The sequence below is a fragment of the Balaenoptera musculus genome, chromosome X (assembly GCF_009873245.2).
Source record: "Balaenoptera musculus isolate JJ_BM4_2016_0621 chromosome X, mBalMus1.pri.v3, whole genome shotgun sequence".
NCBI lineage: Eukaryota > Metazoa > Chordata > Mammalia > Artiodactyla > Balaenopteridae > Balaenoptera > Balaenoptera musculus.
In genome coordinates, this window is record NC_045806.1 from 56,717,178 (window position 1) to 56,735,548 (window position 18,371).

The following is an 18,371-nucleotide window of genomic DNA, read 5'->3' on the forward strand; positions in this document are numbered from 1 at the left end:
CAAAATATCTTTACTTTTTGTCTTATTCAGTCTTCCCAACAACCCTGTGAGGTAGGTGGTGTTAGTTGTTTACATAGATAGGAAAACTCTCGGGGGTCCCCAAGACCACCCCCAGGTTCAACGATTCACCAGGAGGACTCACAGGACTCAGTGTAAGATTTATTACAGTGGAAGTATACAAAACAAAATCAGCAAAGGGAAAGAGCACATGGGGCAAGGTCTGAAGGAAACCATGTGCAAGCTTCCAAGAGTCTTCTTCCGATGGAGTCACATAGTATGTACTTAATTCCTCCAGTAATGGGTTTTGACAACATGTGTGAAATGTTGTCTATCAGGGAAGCTCCCCTGAGCCTAGGAGTCCAGGATTGTTAGCAGCGGTAATTCATGTAGGCATTCTCTGCCTAGCACATACAAAAATTCTAGACTCCCAGAAGGAAAGCATGTGTTCAGGATAAATCATACTGTTTGCACAGTTTAGGCATAATGAGCGACTCTTATCAGTTAGGAGATGGTGGGAATCCTACTAAAATCCAAGATCCCAGACATGAGCCGAGGTCCAACTTGCAAGCCAGGTCTGTTTTTAGGATATCAGTCTCAGGCCTGCCACATTAACTCTTGTTTGCATAGAAACTAAGGCTAAAAGAGATGAAATGGCTTTCCTTAAGTTATTTAGATAGGATGTGCTGGACTCAAGGTTTAAACCCAGGCCTTTGGATTCCAAGTTCGTACTTTTCCCACTACATAACTTCATTCTCCATCAAATCAAGTACAAATGCTTTTAGTGTGCAATCGAAGTGGTAAAGTTGAATGCCTAGTTCCTTAAGACATGAGATGTTGAAGTGATTTTCTTGCTTTGCCTTGTAATGCTTTCTTTCTCTCGACCTATAACATTTCTAGGATAACATAAAAAATCTAGAATTGGAAGTCATCAATCTGCAAAAGGAAAAAGAAGAATTGGTTCTTGAACTTCAGACAACAAAGAAGGATGTCAACCAAGCCAAGTAAGAAAAAAGTCAATACTATTATTTCAAGTCCCAAACTGTGTATGAAGAGCCATAGACGAAACAGAGAAGTGAAAGAGCCATTTCCTGCCCCTACAGGATTTAAACCTAATTATGGAGAGGAGACCTAAAACAAAAGAAAAGCTAAGGAATTGAGATTTTAAATAACATCTCATGGTGACAGTAAAAGAATGCCATAACACAGCATATGATTAGCAGCCAAATAAATTTCTTAGGCAGTAATGGCTTTAAGAGTTCAGAGGCAGGAGATATCAGTTCAGGCTGGCATGATCAAGGAAAGATTTATAAGAAGTTAGCATTTGAGCTGTATTTTGAAAGATTATCAGACCTACCAGACAGCAACAGTTTCTTTGTCCCTGTGCTGATGGTAAATTAGTTTGTGAATAGAATTAATATTCAGGCTAGCAAATGAAAAATCAATCTAGCCATCCCTTAGCCAGTTAAGAATAAAACCAAGACAAATTACCAGAATATCCTACACTCCCTTAAACCTTTGCCTCTATTGGCTATTCTACCTTCTTTTTACTCAGTGATTCTGTTATATCTCTCTATAGTATCTAAAGTTCATGTTCTTAAAAGTTATGTTGAATGTTTACTTTCTATCTCAGACTTGTGTAACAATCATCGGAATTATTCCTTACGCTCAAGTGAAGTGAAATGCCTTCAAAGAACCATCCTTTTAACGCAGAGTGGTGAGAGAGTAGTGTATTGAGGCAGCTACATTGTTACTTATACAAAAAATTTCCTTTACTCTTTAGCTCCCAGTGTTGAGATGGTTTTGGTTGTTTGGGTGGGATTCATTATTTAAAGATGGCTATGTGACTGGTTGCCTATTTTATATATATCAAGGTTGTGAACCTGGGAGTCTAATATTATGTCTTTTGGAGTCAGACTTTGCTGCTGCTAGTCCTCATTCCTACAACATCTGTGTTTAGGTTGAGTGAGCGCCGCCGGAAACGTCTCCAGGAGCTAGAGGGTCAAATAGCTGATCTGAAGAAGAAACTGAATGAGCAGTCTAAACTTCTGAAGCTGAAAGAATCCACAGAGCATACCGTCTCCAAACTGAACCAGGAAATACGGGTAATAAACTCTCATCCTTGCATTTACCCTATAGAAACTTACAAACATAGGTGTTTTATTTAGAATTATACTACAGAGGTGTTTGCAGGTGAGAAAGTAGCAGGCAGGGCCCATCATTTCAAGTGTTTGAATCTCTAGAAATGTCCCTTTTGTAGGACATTGTGCTAGCCATCTAGAATCTGAATAACAAAACTCTGCTTTGACATTCAGAGTTTTAGTGTTAGATTCTCTGAAACCAAAGGGCAAGGATACCTTAATATTTAGTGGTGACATTCTGACCACTTTCCATGATCATGTGGAATAATTTTGCAAAGTGGTTGCAAAACAACAGACACCTAGAGAAAATTATCAGTCATTGAATGTTCAACTTCTGACATCTACAAAGTGGTGGTTACAGGTCATTGTACTGAAACTATTCGAATACAGTGGTTGCTAGGTAGATTTGTCCTTGAGACTTAGTAGATACTTCCTTGAAATTTCATTTATATGCAGTGAATTTAGGGCTGGATTTAGCTTGTAGGTACATTTTTTCTATTATTTCTTCAGAGCGTTCATTTGTATAGTCTATGCAAGCATAGCAAGTGGTATTGCAAACGTAATCAGAAAACCTGTTGGCAGGCTTCTCAGCTCAGCTCTGGATTTTTTTCTCTCTTCTTAATGGTTAGTCTATCCATCTGTATATCAGCCCAGCTCTGGATTTTTTTCTCTCTTCTTAATGGTTAGTCTATCCATCTGTACATCAGCCCAGAATAAGTGCAGATGACTACTATTCGTGCTGGTTTTTGTTTCTACAGGTGATGAAAAACCAGCGGGTACAGTTAATGCGTCAGATGAAAGAGGATGCTGAGAGGTTTAGACAGTGGAAGCAACAAAAAGACAAAGAAGTAATCCAGTTAAAAGAACGGGTAAGTAACTACAATTTCTCAAAGTCCTACCTAATGAACGCTTTTCTGGGCTGACTAACATTAAAGCTTCTCTTCAAACAGCTGGTATCTCTAAATATATGATACATTCATGAATTTAACAACTGTTTATTAAACATCTACTACGTGCAAGATACTATCCACTAGATACCATGGAAAATAGAAAGATGGGTAGTATATGTGTTTTGCTCTTGAAGACTGTCTTGTCTAAAGGGGAAAATGAGACATAAGCATGATTTTCTTCAATACAAGAAATAAAGAGACTTGTGCTTTACAAATGGTCTAAAATACCAATGTAATTAAGAAAAGGAAGCACACTTCCAGTTGGACTGAAAAGACCTTGAACAATAGGGAGGATTTTGATAGAGATAAACGCAGGCATTCCAGATAAATGGAAGAGCAGGAACAAAGACACAGAGATGACAACTTTGTAGGAATATTCAAGGAATAGCGAATGATCCAAGTGGGATGAAAGATAGTAGAAGAAGATTCCATTGGAAAGACAAGTTGAATCTGGATTGTTAAAGATCTGGGAAGTTTGAACTGTATTTTGTTAGCAGTGTAAAGATTTTTAAGGTTTTTGAGAAACAAAGTGCTATCAGCAAAGTACTGCTTTCCAAAGATACATCTGGGAGTCAGGTGTAGAACAAACTGAAGTATTGAGAAACTGGAGGCCAGAACACAAGTTAAGCAGATATTGCATCCTCCAGAAAGATAATAAGGGCCTGAATTAGAGTAGTAACAATGTTCTTGGAAAGCACACTGGAAAGGACATTAATTTGGGGTAATTTTTAGAATTGGCCAGAATGTGATATGTTGGGTCAAGAAATGAGAGAAGTACTTCAGGAATGGTGACATGAGGAATGGTGGCATGAGGAGCTTTGTGGACTCTCTTCCCAGCAAAAGAAGCACAACTGGTGAAATGTATTGTCCTAAGGGCATAAAGCAAGGAAACGATTATTCAAGGAAATCTACTAAATCTGAGTAAGAGCAACAATAGTCTGTGGCATATGAGCCACAACCAACTCTCTCCCTTCATCCCCCTCAGCTCCATGTTGCTGAAGCTTTGTTTCAGGCAAGAGCAGCCAAGAGATCTGGGGATCCCTTCTTCCACCTAGCCTCCATGCAGAGGGTGGAAGCTGTATCCCTGCTGCAGAAGACCAGGACTACTGGGGTCTGACTACCATAACCCACCTAATCGTAGGATGTAGGTTCCATGTCAGGAGACCAGCCAAGAAAAATAGGGTATGCTGCCACTGGCCAGCATCCTACTCATAGAACAGAGATGTCACTCAGAGAAGTGGGCTTCTGTCCCCACCCCCAGGTCCTAAGCAGTGGTGCAGAGGGTTCTGCCCAGGGGGAGGGGCAGGCCATAGGAATGCAGCTCTCCCTAAGGGGACTGACTTTATTTGGGGACAGAGTCTGGGGAAGTTAAAACCTAAAGGTGCTGTCAAAAACAATGGAAATTTTGGTGGTGAGCAATTAAGAGGAGACTGGTAGCTCCATGAGAACAATAAATGAAACAGCAGTCAAAATATTCAAAGATCTAATGACTGAAAACTTTCTAAATTTGATGAAAAACATTAATCTACACATCTAAGAGGCTCAATCAACTACAAGTAGGATAAATGCAAAGAGATCAACACCCAAGACACATCATGTCCAAATGTTGAAAGACAAAGATGAAAACTTAAAAGCAGCAAGGTAAAATGACTCATCACATACAAAGAAATCCCAATAAAATTAACAGCTGAATTCTCATCAGATCAGGAACAAGACAAGGGTATCCACTCTCGCCACTTCTATTCAACATTGTCCTGGAGGTTCTAGCCAGAACACTTAGGCAAGTAAAATATATGAAAGGCATCCAGATTGGAAAGGAAAAAGCAAAACTATCTCTATTAGAGATGACATGATCTTGTATGTGGAAAATCCTAGAGAATCAACTGAAAACTATTAGAACTAATACATGCGTTCAGCAGGGTTGCAGGACATAAGTTCAATGCACAAAATTTGGTTGTGTTTCTATTCACTAACAATTTGAAAATGAAATTAAGAAAGTTCCTTTTGTAATAACATCAATAAGAATAAAATACTTAGGAATAAGCTTAACAAAACAAGTGTAAGACTTATACACTAAAAACTACATCATTGAATTAATTAAAGATCTAAATAGGGCTTCCCTGGTGGCACAGTGGTTAAGAATCCGCCTGCCAATGCAGGGGACACGGGTTTGAGCCCTGGTCTGGGAAGATCCCACATGCTGTGGAGCAACTAAGCCCATGCACCACAACTACTGAGCCTGTGCTCTAGAGCCCGCAAGCCACAACTACTGAGCCCATGCACCACAACTACTGAAGCCTGCGTGCCTAGAGCCCGTGCACCACAACAAAGAGTAGCCCCCGCTCACCGCAACTAGAGAAAGCCTGCACGCAGCAATGAAGACCCAACACAGCCAAAAAATAAATAAATTAGTTAAAAAAAAAAAAGATCTAAATACATGGAACAATAATCCATGCTCATGGATGGGAAGACTTAATATTCTTAAGTTGGAATACCCCCTCAGATTGATCTACAGATTCAACACAATCCCAACCAAATTTCCTCTAGCTTATTGGTAGAAATTCACATGCTGATCCGAAAAGTCATATGGAGATGCAGGTGACCCAGAATAGTCATAACAATCTTGAAAGAGAACAATAAATTTGGAGATACCACATTTCCTGATTGCAACATATCCATCACCTCACATAGTTACCCCTTCTTTTCAGTGTGGGGAGAACACTTAAGATCTACTCTCCTAACAAATTTCAAGTATACAGTATAGTATTATTAACTATAGTTACTATGCTATACATAGATCCCCAGAACTTATTCATTTTATAACTAAAAGTTTGTACCCTTTGACCAACCTTTCCCCATTTTCCTCACTGCCCCCACCCCCTCCCCAGTACCTGGTAACTACCATTCTACTGTCTGGTTATATGAGTTTGACTTTTTTAGATTTCACATATAAGTGAGATCATATAGTATTTGTCTTTCTCAGTCTGGTTTATTTCACTTACCACAGTGACCTCCAGGTTCATCCATGTTGTTGCAAATGGCAGGATTTCCTTGTTTGTGACTGAATGATATTCCATTGTATATACAGTTGACCCTTGAACAACATGGGTTTGAAACTGTGCGGGTCAACTTATACATGTATTTTTTTCAATAGTAAATACTATACTACTATACTATCCACAGTTGGTTGAATCCATGGATGCAGAACCACAGATATGGAGGGCCAACTGTGAAGTTATACACGAATTTTCGACTGCATGGGGGTTGGCACCCCTAAGCCCACGTTGTTCAGGCGTCAACTGTATACTCATACCACATTTTCTTTATCCATTCATTTGTCAACAACTTAGGTCAACTTAGGTTGTCAACTTAGGTTGTTTCCATATCTTGGTTATTGTGAATAATGCTGCAATGAATATGGGAATGCAGATATCTCTTCTAGATACTGATTTCATTTCCTTTGGATATATATACCCAGTAGTGAGATTGTCAGATCATATGGTCTTTCTATTTTTAATTTTTTAAGGAACCTCCATACTGATTTCCATAATGACTATACCATTGAAAGACTCTTCAGTTACATTATAAGGTTTTATTTTAGCTAGCTGAATAGCAATGAAAAGTCTGACTCTTTTCTTCTCAGGACCGTAAGAGGCAATATGAACTGCTCAAACTTGAAAGAAGCTTCCAGAAACAGTCTAATGTGCTCAGACGTAAAACTGAGGAGGTAAGAAAATCCAATCTGCTAGGTCAAGTGTATTATCACTTTCAGGCTTGGATGATGGCAGAGTAGTATCCCTTAAATGAGCCAGTGTCCTGAGAAACCAGGGATAACAGTCTTGACCAGCAGTTCCTAAGTCTTGATCCCTGTTTGTCATGAACTGTGAGCAGATAAAAACCTGATGAAGGGCTTCCCAGGTGGCGCAGTGGTTGAGGACCTGCCTGCCAATGCGGGGGACATGGGTTCGAGCCCTGGTCTGGGAGGATCCCACATGCCGCGGAGCGGCTAGGCCCGTGAGCCACAACTACTGAGCCTGCGCATTTGGAGCCTGTGCTCCGCAGCCGGAGAGGCCGCGATAGTGAGGGGCCCGCGCACCGCGATGAGGAGTGGCCCCCACTTGCCGCAACTGGAGAAAGCCCTCGCACAGCAACGAAGACCCAACACAGCAAAAATAAATAAATAAATTAATTAATAAAAAAAAAAAAAAAAAAAAAAAAAAAAAACCTGATGAAAATGGCACTATTCAAATAAGGATTTTTTCTAATTGGGCTTGCTTCTTTCCAAACAAAACAAAACAAAAAGCAGAGTAATTCTGATATATGACATTTCCAGACGCTTTCAGTCTGCAGTGCTTCCTTGAAATTGTGTGCCTCCCCTAGGCTCTAAAGCAGTAGCTGTTCACCAGTGTTATGTACATGGAGACTTATAAATATGGTTCCTATAAGAATTCAAACCCATAGAATTTTTATTTTTCTTGACTAATATGCTAGAAATTAGAATGTTCTTTCTTTTTTTTATTACGTTAATATAAATTATTTTATTGAAGTAGAATATATATACCTAAAAAGGGCACAAATATTGTGTACATCTCCACGAGTTATTCCAAAGTGAAAAAACCTGTACAACCATCAACCTAAGACAAACAAGTCACTACTAGAACCTTAGAACTTCATCCCCACCCCCCACCTATTCTCTCTCCAAATGACGAGTCCTTCCCTCTTCCTCAGAGGTAACGACTGTCCTGACTTCTAACACTACAAATTAGTTTTCCTGGTTTAGAAGGGAATTACAGAGAATGAAATGCATCTTGTTTCTTTCATTTGGTAGTAGAATTGTTATAAACACCAATGCTGTTGCATGTAGGGGTGGTTTGCTCTGAACTTGCATTTCAGTATCTTTTGGCACAGGTACATGAGCATTTCTGGTGAGTTATACCTAGGGGGGAAATGATGAATCACAGGGATTGTGTATGTTCAAGTTTAGTTAATAATGACGAACGATTTTCCATGGTATTTGTACCAAAGTTTACTCACACCAGCCATGGATAAGAGTTTCAGTTGCTCCATATCCTCACTAACCTGGGGATTGTCAGTCATTTTATTTTTCATCGTAGCCACTCCAGGGTTTGAGTAAAAGCATCTCACTGGGTTCTAATTTGTATTTCTCAGATGATTAGCTGTATGAATCATCAGATACATAATTAATGAAGAATGTTCTTCTTTCTACCCTTCAATTCAACATTACTATGAGCCATTTTTATTTAGGCAGCAGCTGCCAACAAGCGTCTCAAGGATGCTCTCCAAAAACAACGAGAGGTCACAGAAAAGCGGAAGGAGACTCAGAGCCGTGGAATGGAAGGCACTACAGCTCGAGTGAAGGTATGGACAACTTGAACTGCCATTTGTCTTATGTACATTGGGGATAGGAAAAAATGGGCAGTAGCTTTCTTTTCGTTTAGAAGTAAACACTACAAAATCTGGAGTTCTACCTGAAAGCGTTATTTCCTAAAGATATGATTATCTCTGAACGGTTGTTAAAGACCATGAGTAGTGAACCCTTTCTATCCCTGCCCCTGTTCAGTTAATTTTTTAACAGTTTTATTGAGGTATACTTGACCTACAGTAAATTATACATATTTAAAGTGTACAGTTTAATAAGTTTTGACACAGATATGCACCCATTAAATCATCACCACAATCAAGATAAAGTCAATGTCCATCAGGACCAAAACTTTCTTCGTACACCTTTGTAATCCCTCCCTCCCCTCCCCAGACTATCCCTCTATGCCCCATCTCCAGGCAGCCATTAATCTGCTTTCTGTCACTGGATTTTCTACATAGACGATCACATCATCTGCACATAGGGGCAATTTTATTTATCCTTACCCACTCTGTATGCCTTTAAAAAAAAACTTTCTTGCCTTATTGTACTTGCTAGAACCTCCAATAAAATATCGAATAGGATAGGTGAAAAGAGGGCATCCTTGCTTTGTTCCCAATCTTAGAGAGAAAGCATTCAGCCTTTCACCGTTAAGTACGATATTAGCTATAGGTTTTTTGTATATGTTCTTTATCAGGTTGAAGAAGTTCTTGTCTATTCCTAGTTTGCTGAAAGTTTTTATGACGAATAGATGTTGGGTTTTTTCAAAAGTTTTTTCTGAATCTTCTTGAGATGATCTTATGGTTTCTGATCTTTTTGAGATAATCCTCTTGAGGTGATCTTATGATCTTATGGTTGGTTGGTTGGTTTTTATTCAGTATGGCAAACGACATTGATTTTTTTCCAATTTATTTTATTAAGGTATAACTGATGTACAGTAAGATCTACCCTTTTTACTGTAGTTCTGCAAGTTTTAACATCATATACAGGTGTATAACCACCACCACAATAAAAATATAGAATAGTTCTATATTCCCCTATAACACTTTGTAGTCAATTTCTCCCACATCCATATGCTGGCCCTTCACAAACACTGATCTGTATTCTGTCATTATTGTTTTCACTTTGCATTGCATCAGTGTCATATAACTGGAAACGTACAGTATGGCTTCTTTCACTTAGCATAAGGCATTTGATATTCATCCATGTTGTTGCCTGTATTATTCCATCGTATGGATGTTCCACAGTTTATCTGTTCGCCCATTAAAGGTTATCTTGGAGTCTTTTTTTTTTTTCCTAGTTTTTGGTGATCATGAATAAGGCCACTATAAAGACATTCACATACAGGTTTCTGTATAACAAAGGTAGTCATTTCACTTGGGTAAATACCTAGGAGTGGGATTGCTCAGTCATATGGTAAGTGTATGTTTAACTTTATAAGAAACTGCCAAGGGACTTCCCTAGTGGTCCAGTGGTAAAGAATCCACCTTCCAATGCAGGAGATGCAGGTTTGATCCCTGGTAGGGGAACTAAGATCCCACATGCTGCAGGGCAACTAAGCCTGCACGCCACAACTACTGACTGTATGCACCTCAACTAGAGAGCCTGAGTGCTGCAAACTACAGAGCCCATGTGCTCTGGAGCCCGTGCGCCACAACTAGGGAGAAGCCCGTGCACCACAACTAGAGAGAAGCCCTTGTGCCTCAACAAAGAGCCCGAGAGCTGCAACAAAAGATCCCACATGCCGCAACAAAGATCCCACGTGCTACAACTAAGACCTGACACAGCCAAAAATAAAATTTTTAAAAATCTAATAATATCAAAACAATAAAAAGTTAAAAAAAAGAAAAAGAAAAACTGCCAAATTATTTATCTAGTTGTTCAGTGCTGGTATATAGAAATACAACTGATTTTTGTATATTAACTTTTATCTTCTGACTTTATTAGTTTAGTGGCTATTTTGTAGGTTCTTTGGGACTCTCTACATAGACAATCATGCCATCTATAAATAGTTTTATTTCTTCCTTTATAATCTATATGTCTTTTATTTATTTTACTTGCCCTGTTGCATTGGCTAGGACATTCAGGATGATGTTGAATAGGAGTAGTGACAGTAGAAGCCCTTCTGCTATTCCTGATCCCAGGGGAACAGTATTCAGTCTTTACCATTAAGTATGACATTAGCTATAGGTTTTTCATAGAGGCCCTTTATCAGCTTAAGGAAGTTCTTATCTATTCTTAGTTTGCTGTGAGTTTTTATCCTGAGTGGATATAATTTTTTTTTTTTTTGGCCACACTGCACGCTTTGCGGGATCTTACTTCCCTGACCAGGGATCAAACCCAGGCCCCCAGCAGTGAAAGTGCCAAGTCCTAACCACTGGACCACCAGGGAATTTCCAATGAGTGTATATAAATTTTGTCAAATACTTTTTGTCTCTAGTTTGTTGATTTGGTGAATGACTTTGATGTTCAAATATGGAACCAGCCTTGCATTCTTTGAATAAATTCCACTTGGTTGTGATATATCATCCTTTTTATGTATTATTGAATTCAACAATACATAAAATTAAAATTTTGCTAAAATAAAAATTTCGTGTAAAATTTTTGCATCTGTGTTCATGAGGGATATTGGTGTGTTGTTTTCTTGTAGTCTCTGTCTGGTTTTGGTATCAAGGCCTCTTAGAATACGTTAGAAACTATTGCCCCCTCTTCAATTGCCTGTAAGAGTTTGTATAGAACTAATATTGTTTCTTCCTTAAAAGTTTGGTACAGGGACTTCTCTGGTAGTCCAGTGGTTAAGAATCCGCCTTCCAATGCAGGGGATTGTGGGTTCCATCCCTGGTCAGGGAACTAAGATCCCACACACCACGGGGCAGCTAAGCCCACGCACCGCAACTACTGAGCCCACGTGCTGCAACTACAGAGCCCACACGCTCTGGAGCCCACGCGCCACAACTACGGAGCCCACACGCTGCAACGAAAGATCCCGCATGCCGCAACTAAGACTCGATGCAGCCATAAATAAATAAATACATAAATATTTTTTAAAATAAAAATAAAAATCCTTAAAAAAAAAATGAAGAGGAAGTTTGGTACAGTTCACAAGTTAAGCCATCTGGACCTGAAGGATGTATTTGTTAGTTGTTGCTTTTGGTGGGGAGGAGGGGTTAACTGTAATTCAGTTTTTAAAATAGATATAGGGTTGTTCGGGTTATATATTTCCTCTTGAGTGAGCTTTGGTAGTTTGTGTGTTTCGTCTAAATTGTCAAATTTATTGGTGTGAAGTTATTCATAATATTCCCTTATTATCCTTCTAATGTCTGTAAAAACTGTAGTAATGTCCTCTATCTCATTCCTGTTATTGATATTTTGTGTCTTTTCTCCTTTTTCTTGATCAGTTTGGCTAAGGTTTATCAAAGAACCAGCTCATTCTTACAAATGGTTAAAATAGTAAATTTTATGTTATGTATATTTTACCACAATTAAAAACAATACCCCCAAAACCCCAGCTCATTAATTTCCAATCTGACCTTTATTATTTCCTTATTTCTGCTTTGGATTTAATTGGCTTTTTTTTTGAGTTTCTTAAAGGTGGAACCTGAGGTCATTGAGTTGAGTTCTTTTCTTTTCTTTTTTTAAATTTATTATTATTTTTTTTAAATTAATTTATTTAATTATTTTTGGCTGTGCTGGGTCTTCGTTTCTGTGCGAGGGCTTTCTCCAGTTGAGGCAAGCGGGGGCCACTCTTCATCGCGGTGCGCGGGCCTCTCACTATCGCGGCCTCTCTTGTTGCGGAGCGCAGGCTCAGTAGTTGTGGCTCACGGGCCTAGTTGCTCCGCGGCATGTGGGATCTTCCCAGACCAGGGCTCGAACCCGTGTCCCCTGCATTAGCAGGCAGATTCTCAACCACTGCGCCACCAGGGAAGCCCTTCTCTTTTCTAATATAAACATTTAGTGCTATAAATTTCCCCTTCAATACTCCTTTAATGACATCCCACAAATTTTGATAGTTATGTTTTCATTCAATTCAAAATACATTCTAATTTCCCTGTTGATTTCTTCTTTGATCCACAGTTATTTAAAATGATGTTATTTAGTTTCCAAATATTAGGGGATTTTTCCAAATGTCTTTCTGTTATGATTTCTAATTTAATTTCATTATGGTTAGAGACTATCCTTTATATGACTTGAATGAATCCTTTTGAATTTATTGAGACTTATTATGGCCTAGAATATGGTCAGTCTTGGCAAATGTTCAAACTGTGTGTACTTGAGAAGAATGTATATTCTGCTATTGTTGGATAGAGTGTTCTATAAATGTCAGTCATGTTAATTTGATTGATTGTGCCATTCATTTCTACTGTATTCTTGCTGATTTTCTGCCTACTTTTTCTATCAGTTACTTAGAGATGGGTATTGAAATCTTCAATTAGAATTATGGATTTGTCTTTTTCTTATTATAGTTCTGGTTTTGCTCTGTATATTTTGAAGCTCTGTTATTAGAGGCATAAACATGTAAGATTAATTGATCCCTTTATTATTATAATAATAAGTTTATTATTATTACGATCATTTTTATCCCTAGCAATATTCTTTGTTCTGAAATCTACTTTTTCTGATAATAATACAGTCCCTCCAGCTTTCTTTTAATGTTAGCATGGTATATTTTTTTAAATCCTTTTAGCTTTAACCTCTTTGTGCCTTTGTGTGTTTTTAAAGTGTTTTTCTTGTAGGCAGTATACAGTTGAGTCTAGCTTTTTTAATCCAATCTGACAATCTGCATTTTAATTGGGGTGTTTAGACCATTTACATTTAATGTGATTATTGATATGGGTTGATTTGAATCTATCATATTGCTATTTGTTTTCTATTTGTCCCATCTATTCTTCATTCCCTTTTCCTTGTTTTCTGGCTTCTTTTGGATCAATTGAATATTTTTATGATTCCATATTATCTCCTTTGTTGGCTTATATATGATTTTGTTTCAGATATTTTGGTGCTTTGTATATTAGGGGCATAAACATTAAGGATTAAGTTCTCTTGGATAACTGACTCCCTTACCATTATGAAATTATCTTTTTTTTTTTTTTAATTACACTATACTAGGTGTGCTTTATTTATTTATTAATGGCTGTGTTGGATCTTCGTTTCTGTGCGAGGGCTTTCTCTAGTTGTGGCAAGCGGGGGCCACTCTTCATCGCGATGCGTGGGCCTCTCACTATCGCGGCCTCTCTTGTTGCGGAGCACAGGTTCCAGACGCGCAGGCTCAGTAATTGTGGCTCACGGGCCTAGTTGCTCCGTGGCATGTGGGATCTTCCCAGACCAGGGCTCGAACCCGTGTCTCCTGCATTGGCAGGCAGATTCTCAACCACTGCACCACCAGGGAAGCCCGAAATTATCTTTTTTTATCCTTGATAATATTCCTCTTTTTTCTTCCAGTTTTATTGAGATAAATTGATAAACAGCACTGCATAAGTTTAAGGTGTACAGCATAGTGATTTGACTTATATACGTCTTGAAATGATTATCACAATAAGTTTAGTGAACATCCATCATTCATATAGATACAAAATTAAAGAAATAGAAAAAAATTTTTTTCTTGTGATGAGAACTCTTAGGATTTAGTCTCTTAACAACTTTTATATATAGCATACAGCAGTGTTAATTATATTTATCATGTTGTACATTACATCCCTAGTACTTACTTAATCTTATAACTGGAAGTTTGTACTTTGACTGCCTCTCTGGTAACCACAAATCTGATCTTTTTTTCTATGAGTTTGTTAGTTTGTTTATTTTTGAAGTATAATTGACCTACAGCACTATGTTAGTTCCTGTTACGCAACAGTGATTCAATATTTCTATACTTTTAAAAATGATCACCATGATAAGTCTAGTTGCAATATGTCACCATACAAAGATATTACATAGTTATTGACTATATTCCCCACACTGTACATTTCATACCCTTGATTCCTTTATTTTGCAACTGGAAGTTTGTACCTCTTAATCTCCCTCACCTATTTCTTTCCTCCCTCTATGCCCCTCCCCCCGGCAATCACCTGTTTGTTCCCTATATCTATAACTCTGTTTCTGTTTTGTTATGTTCATTTGTTATGTTTTTCAGATTCCACTTATAAGTGAAATCACGCAGTTTTTGTCTTTCTCCGTCTGACTTATTTCACTAAGCATAATATCCTCTAGGTACATTCATGTTGTCGCAAATGGCAAGATTTCATTCTTATGGCTGAGTAATATTCCATCGTATATACATATATATATCTCATATCTTCTTTATTGATTCATCTATTGATGGCACTTAGGTTGCTTCCATATCTTGGCTATTGTAAATAATGCTGCAATGAACATAGGGGTACATATGTCTTTTCTAATTAGTGTTTTTGTTTTCTTTGGATAAATACCCAGGAGTGGAATTGCTGGATCATATGGCAGTTCTATTTTTTTTTTTTTTTTTTTTTTAATTTATTTATCAGGAATAGTGGCTCACGGGCTTAGTTGCTCCGTGGCATGTGGGATCTTCCCAGACCAGGGCCCGAACCCGTGTCTCCTGCATTGGCAGGCAGATTCTCAACCACTGCGCCACCAGGGAAGCCCCGGCAGTTCTATTTTTAATTTTTTGAGAATCTCCATACTGTTTTCCATAGTGGCTGCACCAATTTACCTTCCCACCAACAGTGCATGAGGCTTCCCTTTTCTCCACATCCTCACCAACACTTGTTTTTGTTTTTTTACTTTTTATTTTATATTAGAATACAGTTGATTAACAATGTTGTGACAGTTTCAGGTATACACACTGCTATATTTAAAATGGATAACCAACACTTGTTATTTGTTGTCTTTTTGATAATAGTCATTCTGACACGTGTGAGGTGATATCTCATTGTGGTTTTGATTTGCATTTCCCTGATGATTAGCCATGTTGAACATCTTTTCATGTGCCTGTTGGCCATCTGTATGTCTTCTTTGGAAAAATGTCTATTCAGATCCTCTATCCACTTTTAAACCTGGTTGTTCGTTTTTGTTTGTTTGTTTGTTTGTTTTTGATGTTGAATTGTATGAGTTCTTTGTGTATTTTGGATATTAACCCATATCAGATATATCGTTTGCAAATATCTTCTCCCATTCAGTAGGTGGCCTTTTCATTTTGTTGATAGTTTCCTTCACTGTGCAAGGGCTTTTAGTTTGATATAGTCCCATTTGTTTATTTTTGCTTTTCTTCCCTTGCCTGAGGAGACATAGCCCCCAAAATATTACTAAGACTGATGTCAAAGAGCTTACTGCCTATGTTTTCTTCTAAAAAGATTTATCGTTTTGGGTCTTACGTTTATGTCTTTGATCCATTTGGAATTTATTTTTGTGCATGGTGTGAGAGAGTAGTCCAGTTTGATTCTTTTGCATCTAGCTGTCCAGTTTTCCCATCACCATTTATTGAAGAGGCTGTCTTTTCCCCATTGGTATATTCTTGCTTCCATTGTCATAGATGTATTGCCCATATAAGTGTGGGTTCATTTCTGGGCTCTATTCTGTTCCATTTATCCATGTGTCTGTTTTTGTGCCAGTACCATACTGTTTTGATTACTGTGGCATTGTAGTATAGTTTGAAATCAAGGAGCATGATACCTCCAGCCTTTGTTCTTTTTAATAATATTCTTCGATGTAAATTCTATATTATTTGATATTAATATATCCACTCCAGCTTTCTTTGATTACTCTTAGCATGGTATATCTTCATCCAAAAGTGAAAGGTTTCTCAGGGATGGTTACTTTTTTAAAAACTGAATTTAGTTAATTTTGTTTGCTTTTATTAAATTCCATTCATCTATTTTAAAGATTAATAATAGTTATCTATTTATTAAATAGAACAGATAATCTAAATATACTTCAGTTCTATATTATGACTTGTTAAGGACAAAGGTTAAGGAGAAAGTGGAGAAGGTAAAGACAGAATACATAGAAATGCTAGGATATCTGGAGAAAGATTTTCTGCAGAAAACTTTTCTTGTGACCTTTTGGGATATTGCTGTTAAAGGCTCTTAGAGCATTATTGGGATTTTTGGTCAGTGTAGGCACAAATGGAAATCTCACTGCTAGTTACTTGAGCTCTGGTCCAAGTGAAATTAAATCTGGAGCTGAATATAGCCCATGGGCCAGAGATTCCTCATCCCTAACCCAACATCACTGATTTATCTTCTAGAGTTGGCTTGGAAATGAAATTGAGGTTATGGTCAGTACTGAGGAAGCCAAACGCCATCTGAATGACCTTCTTGAAGACAGAAAGATCCTGGCTCAGGATGTGGCTCAACTCAAAGAAAAAGTGGAATCTGGGGAGAATCCGCCTCCTAAACTCCGCGTAAGTGCCCTATGGAAATACATTACCAATGATCAGACTCCACACTCCACAGAAGCCCTCACTACTTGGGAGAATTACTTTCCAAGTAGTACTTCACCCTCATCCCCACTATTCTTCTTTACAGAGGCGTACATTCTCACTTGCTGAACTGCGTGGTCAAGTTTCTGAGTCAGAGGATTCCATTACAAAGCAGATTGAAAGCCTAGAGACTGAAATGGAACTCAGGTAATGGGACTATGTCTAAGGCATTATAAAAATTTATGCCTTGAATCAAAATAGAACCTATCAATCAGTTATTCTAAAGCTTGTTTTTCAGAAGCTTTGTGATGTAGGAGAAACAAGAGAAAGTAACGATTTTTTGAGCTATACACTTCACTAGACATGTTAGATACATTTTCTCATTCAGTCTCTCCCTATGAAGTATACCTTGTGAGGTAAGTATCATTCTTCTCACTTTAGAGATCTAAGCTAAAGTTCAAAGATCTTAAAAAATTTGCTGGGCTTCCCTGGTGGCGCAGTGGTTGGGAGTCTGCCTGCTAATGCAGGGGACATGGGTTCGAGCCCTGGTCTGGGAGGATCCCACATGCTGCGGAGCAACTAGGCCCGTGAGCCACAACTACTGAGCCTGCGCGTCTGGAGCCTGTGCTCTGCAACAAGAGAGGCCGCGATAGTGAGAGGCCCGCGCACCGCGATGAAGAGTGGCCTCCCACTTGCCACAACTAGAGAAAGCCCTCACACAGAAACGAAGACCCAACACAGGCAAAATAAATAAATAAATAAATAAATAAGAACCACTATGTCCATCAAAAAAAAAAAATTTGCTAAAGTTTATACAGAACTGGGATTCGAAATTCAGGTTATCTAATTCCAAAGCCTATGGTCTTTATCATATACCACAAGAACTGACTAAAAACAAAACTTTAGAGGAGCCCAAGAAATGATACCAGAAGATCAACAATCTGGGAGGAGGAGAACTTTAGAGATCATCAGCAAAGTAGATATAATATAATGCATAAGTAAAGTATCATGACCATTAAATGAGATTAGAAAGTAAAGTACATAGCACAGTACTTGGCATATTAGAAGTGCTCAATGAATGCTCTTCTCTTTAATCACTGTTACTTTCTTTTAAGTGTCTGTGAAATCTAGAAGGAACAGAACTTTGACAGATATTTTATAGTGTCTTAGAGTAATAGAATTTTATTGCCCAGAAGACCTTGGAGACCATTTAATTTGTTTTTAGCAACACATACGAGCTGTTTATCTTTGGATACATCTTTAAGTTGCTCAACATTTGAGTGTCTGCTTTGTGCTGCACTGGATGCAGTTGGGATATATAGAAAGAATAGATGGCATTGTCCTTGCTCTCAAGTAGAAACAGTATAATGACTGACAGTGGTGTGTTGGAATTGTTTGTTAAAATTTCAAGACGGTTGTAAACTGTTGAGAGCTTACAATTCCTTTGGTGAGAGTATTTACACTACAGAAACTAGCAAAAGCTACAAATCAGATCTGGTTTTTTAGGTGCTGTT

At 38.1% G+C, this 18,371-nt stretch overlaps 1 protein-coding gene across 1 annotated transcript in view; it reads left to right on the forward strand.

Annotated features, from left to right (window-relative positions):
- KIF4A (kinesin family member 4A) overlaps nucleotides 1–18,371 on the forward strand; it is a 126,713-nt gene that overhangs the window by 84,704 nt on the left and 23,638 nt on the right. Inside the window, exons 15-21 of the mRNA XM_036839578.1 lie at nucleotides 898–1,001; nucleotides 1,958–2,102; nucleotides 2,897–3,007; nucleotides 6,732–6,815; nucleotides 8,354–8,467; nucleotides 16,684–16,839; nucleotides 16,964–17,064. Coding sequence (XP_036695473.1) covers nucleotides 898–1,001; nucleotides 1,958–2,102; nucleotides 2,897–3,007; nucleotides 6,732–6,815; nucleotides 8,354–8,467; nucleotides 16,684–16,839; nucleotides 16,964–17,064 — 815 coding nt within the window. The remainder of the gene's footprint in view (nucleotides 1–897; nucleotides 1,002–1,957; nucleotides 2,103–2,896; nucleotides 3,008–6,731; nucleotides 6,816–8,353; nucleotides 8,468–16,683; nucleotides 16,840–16,963; nucleotides 17,065–18,371) is intronic.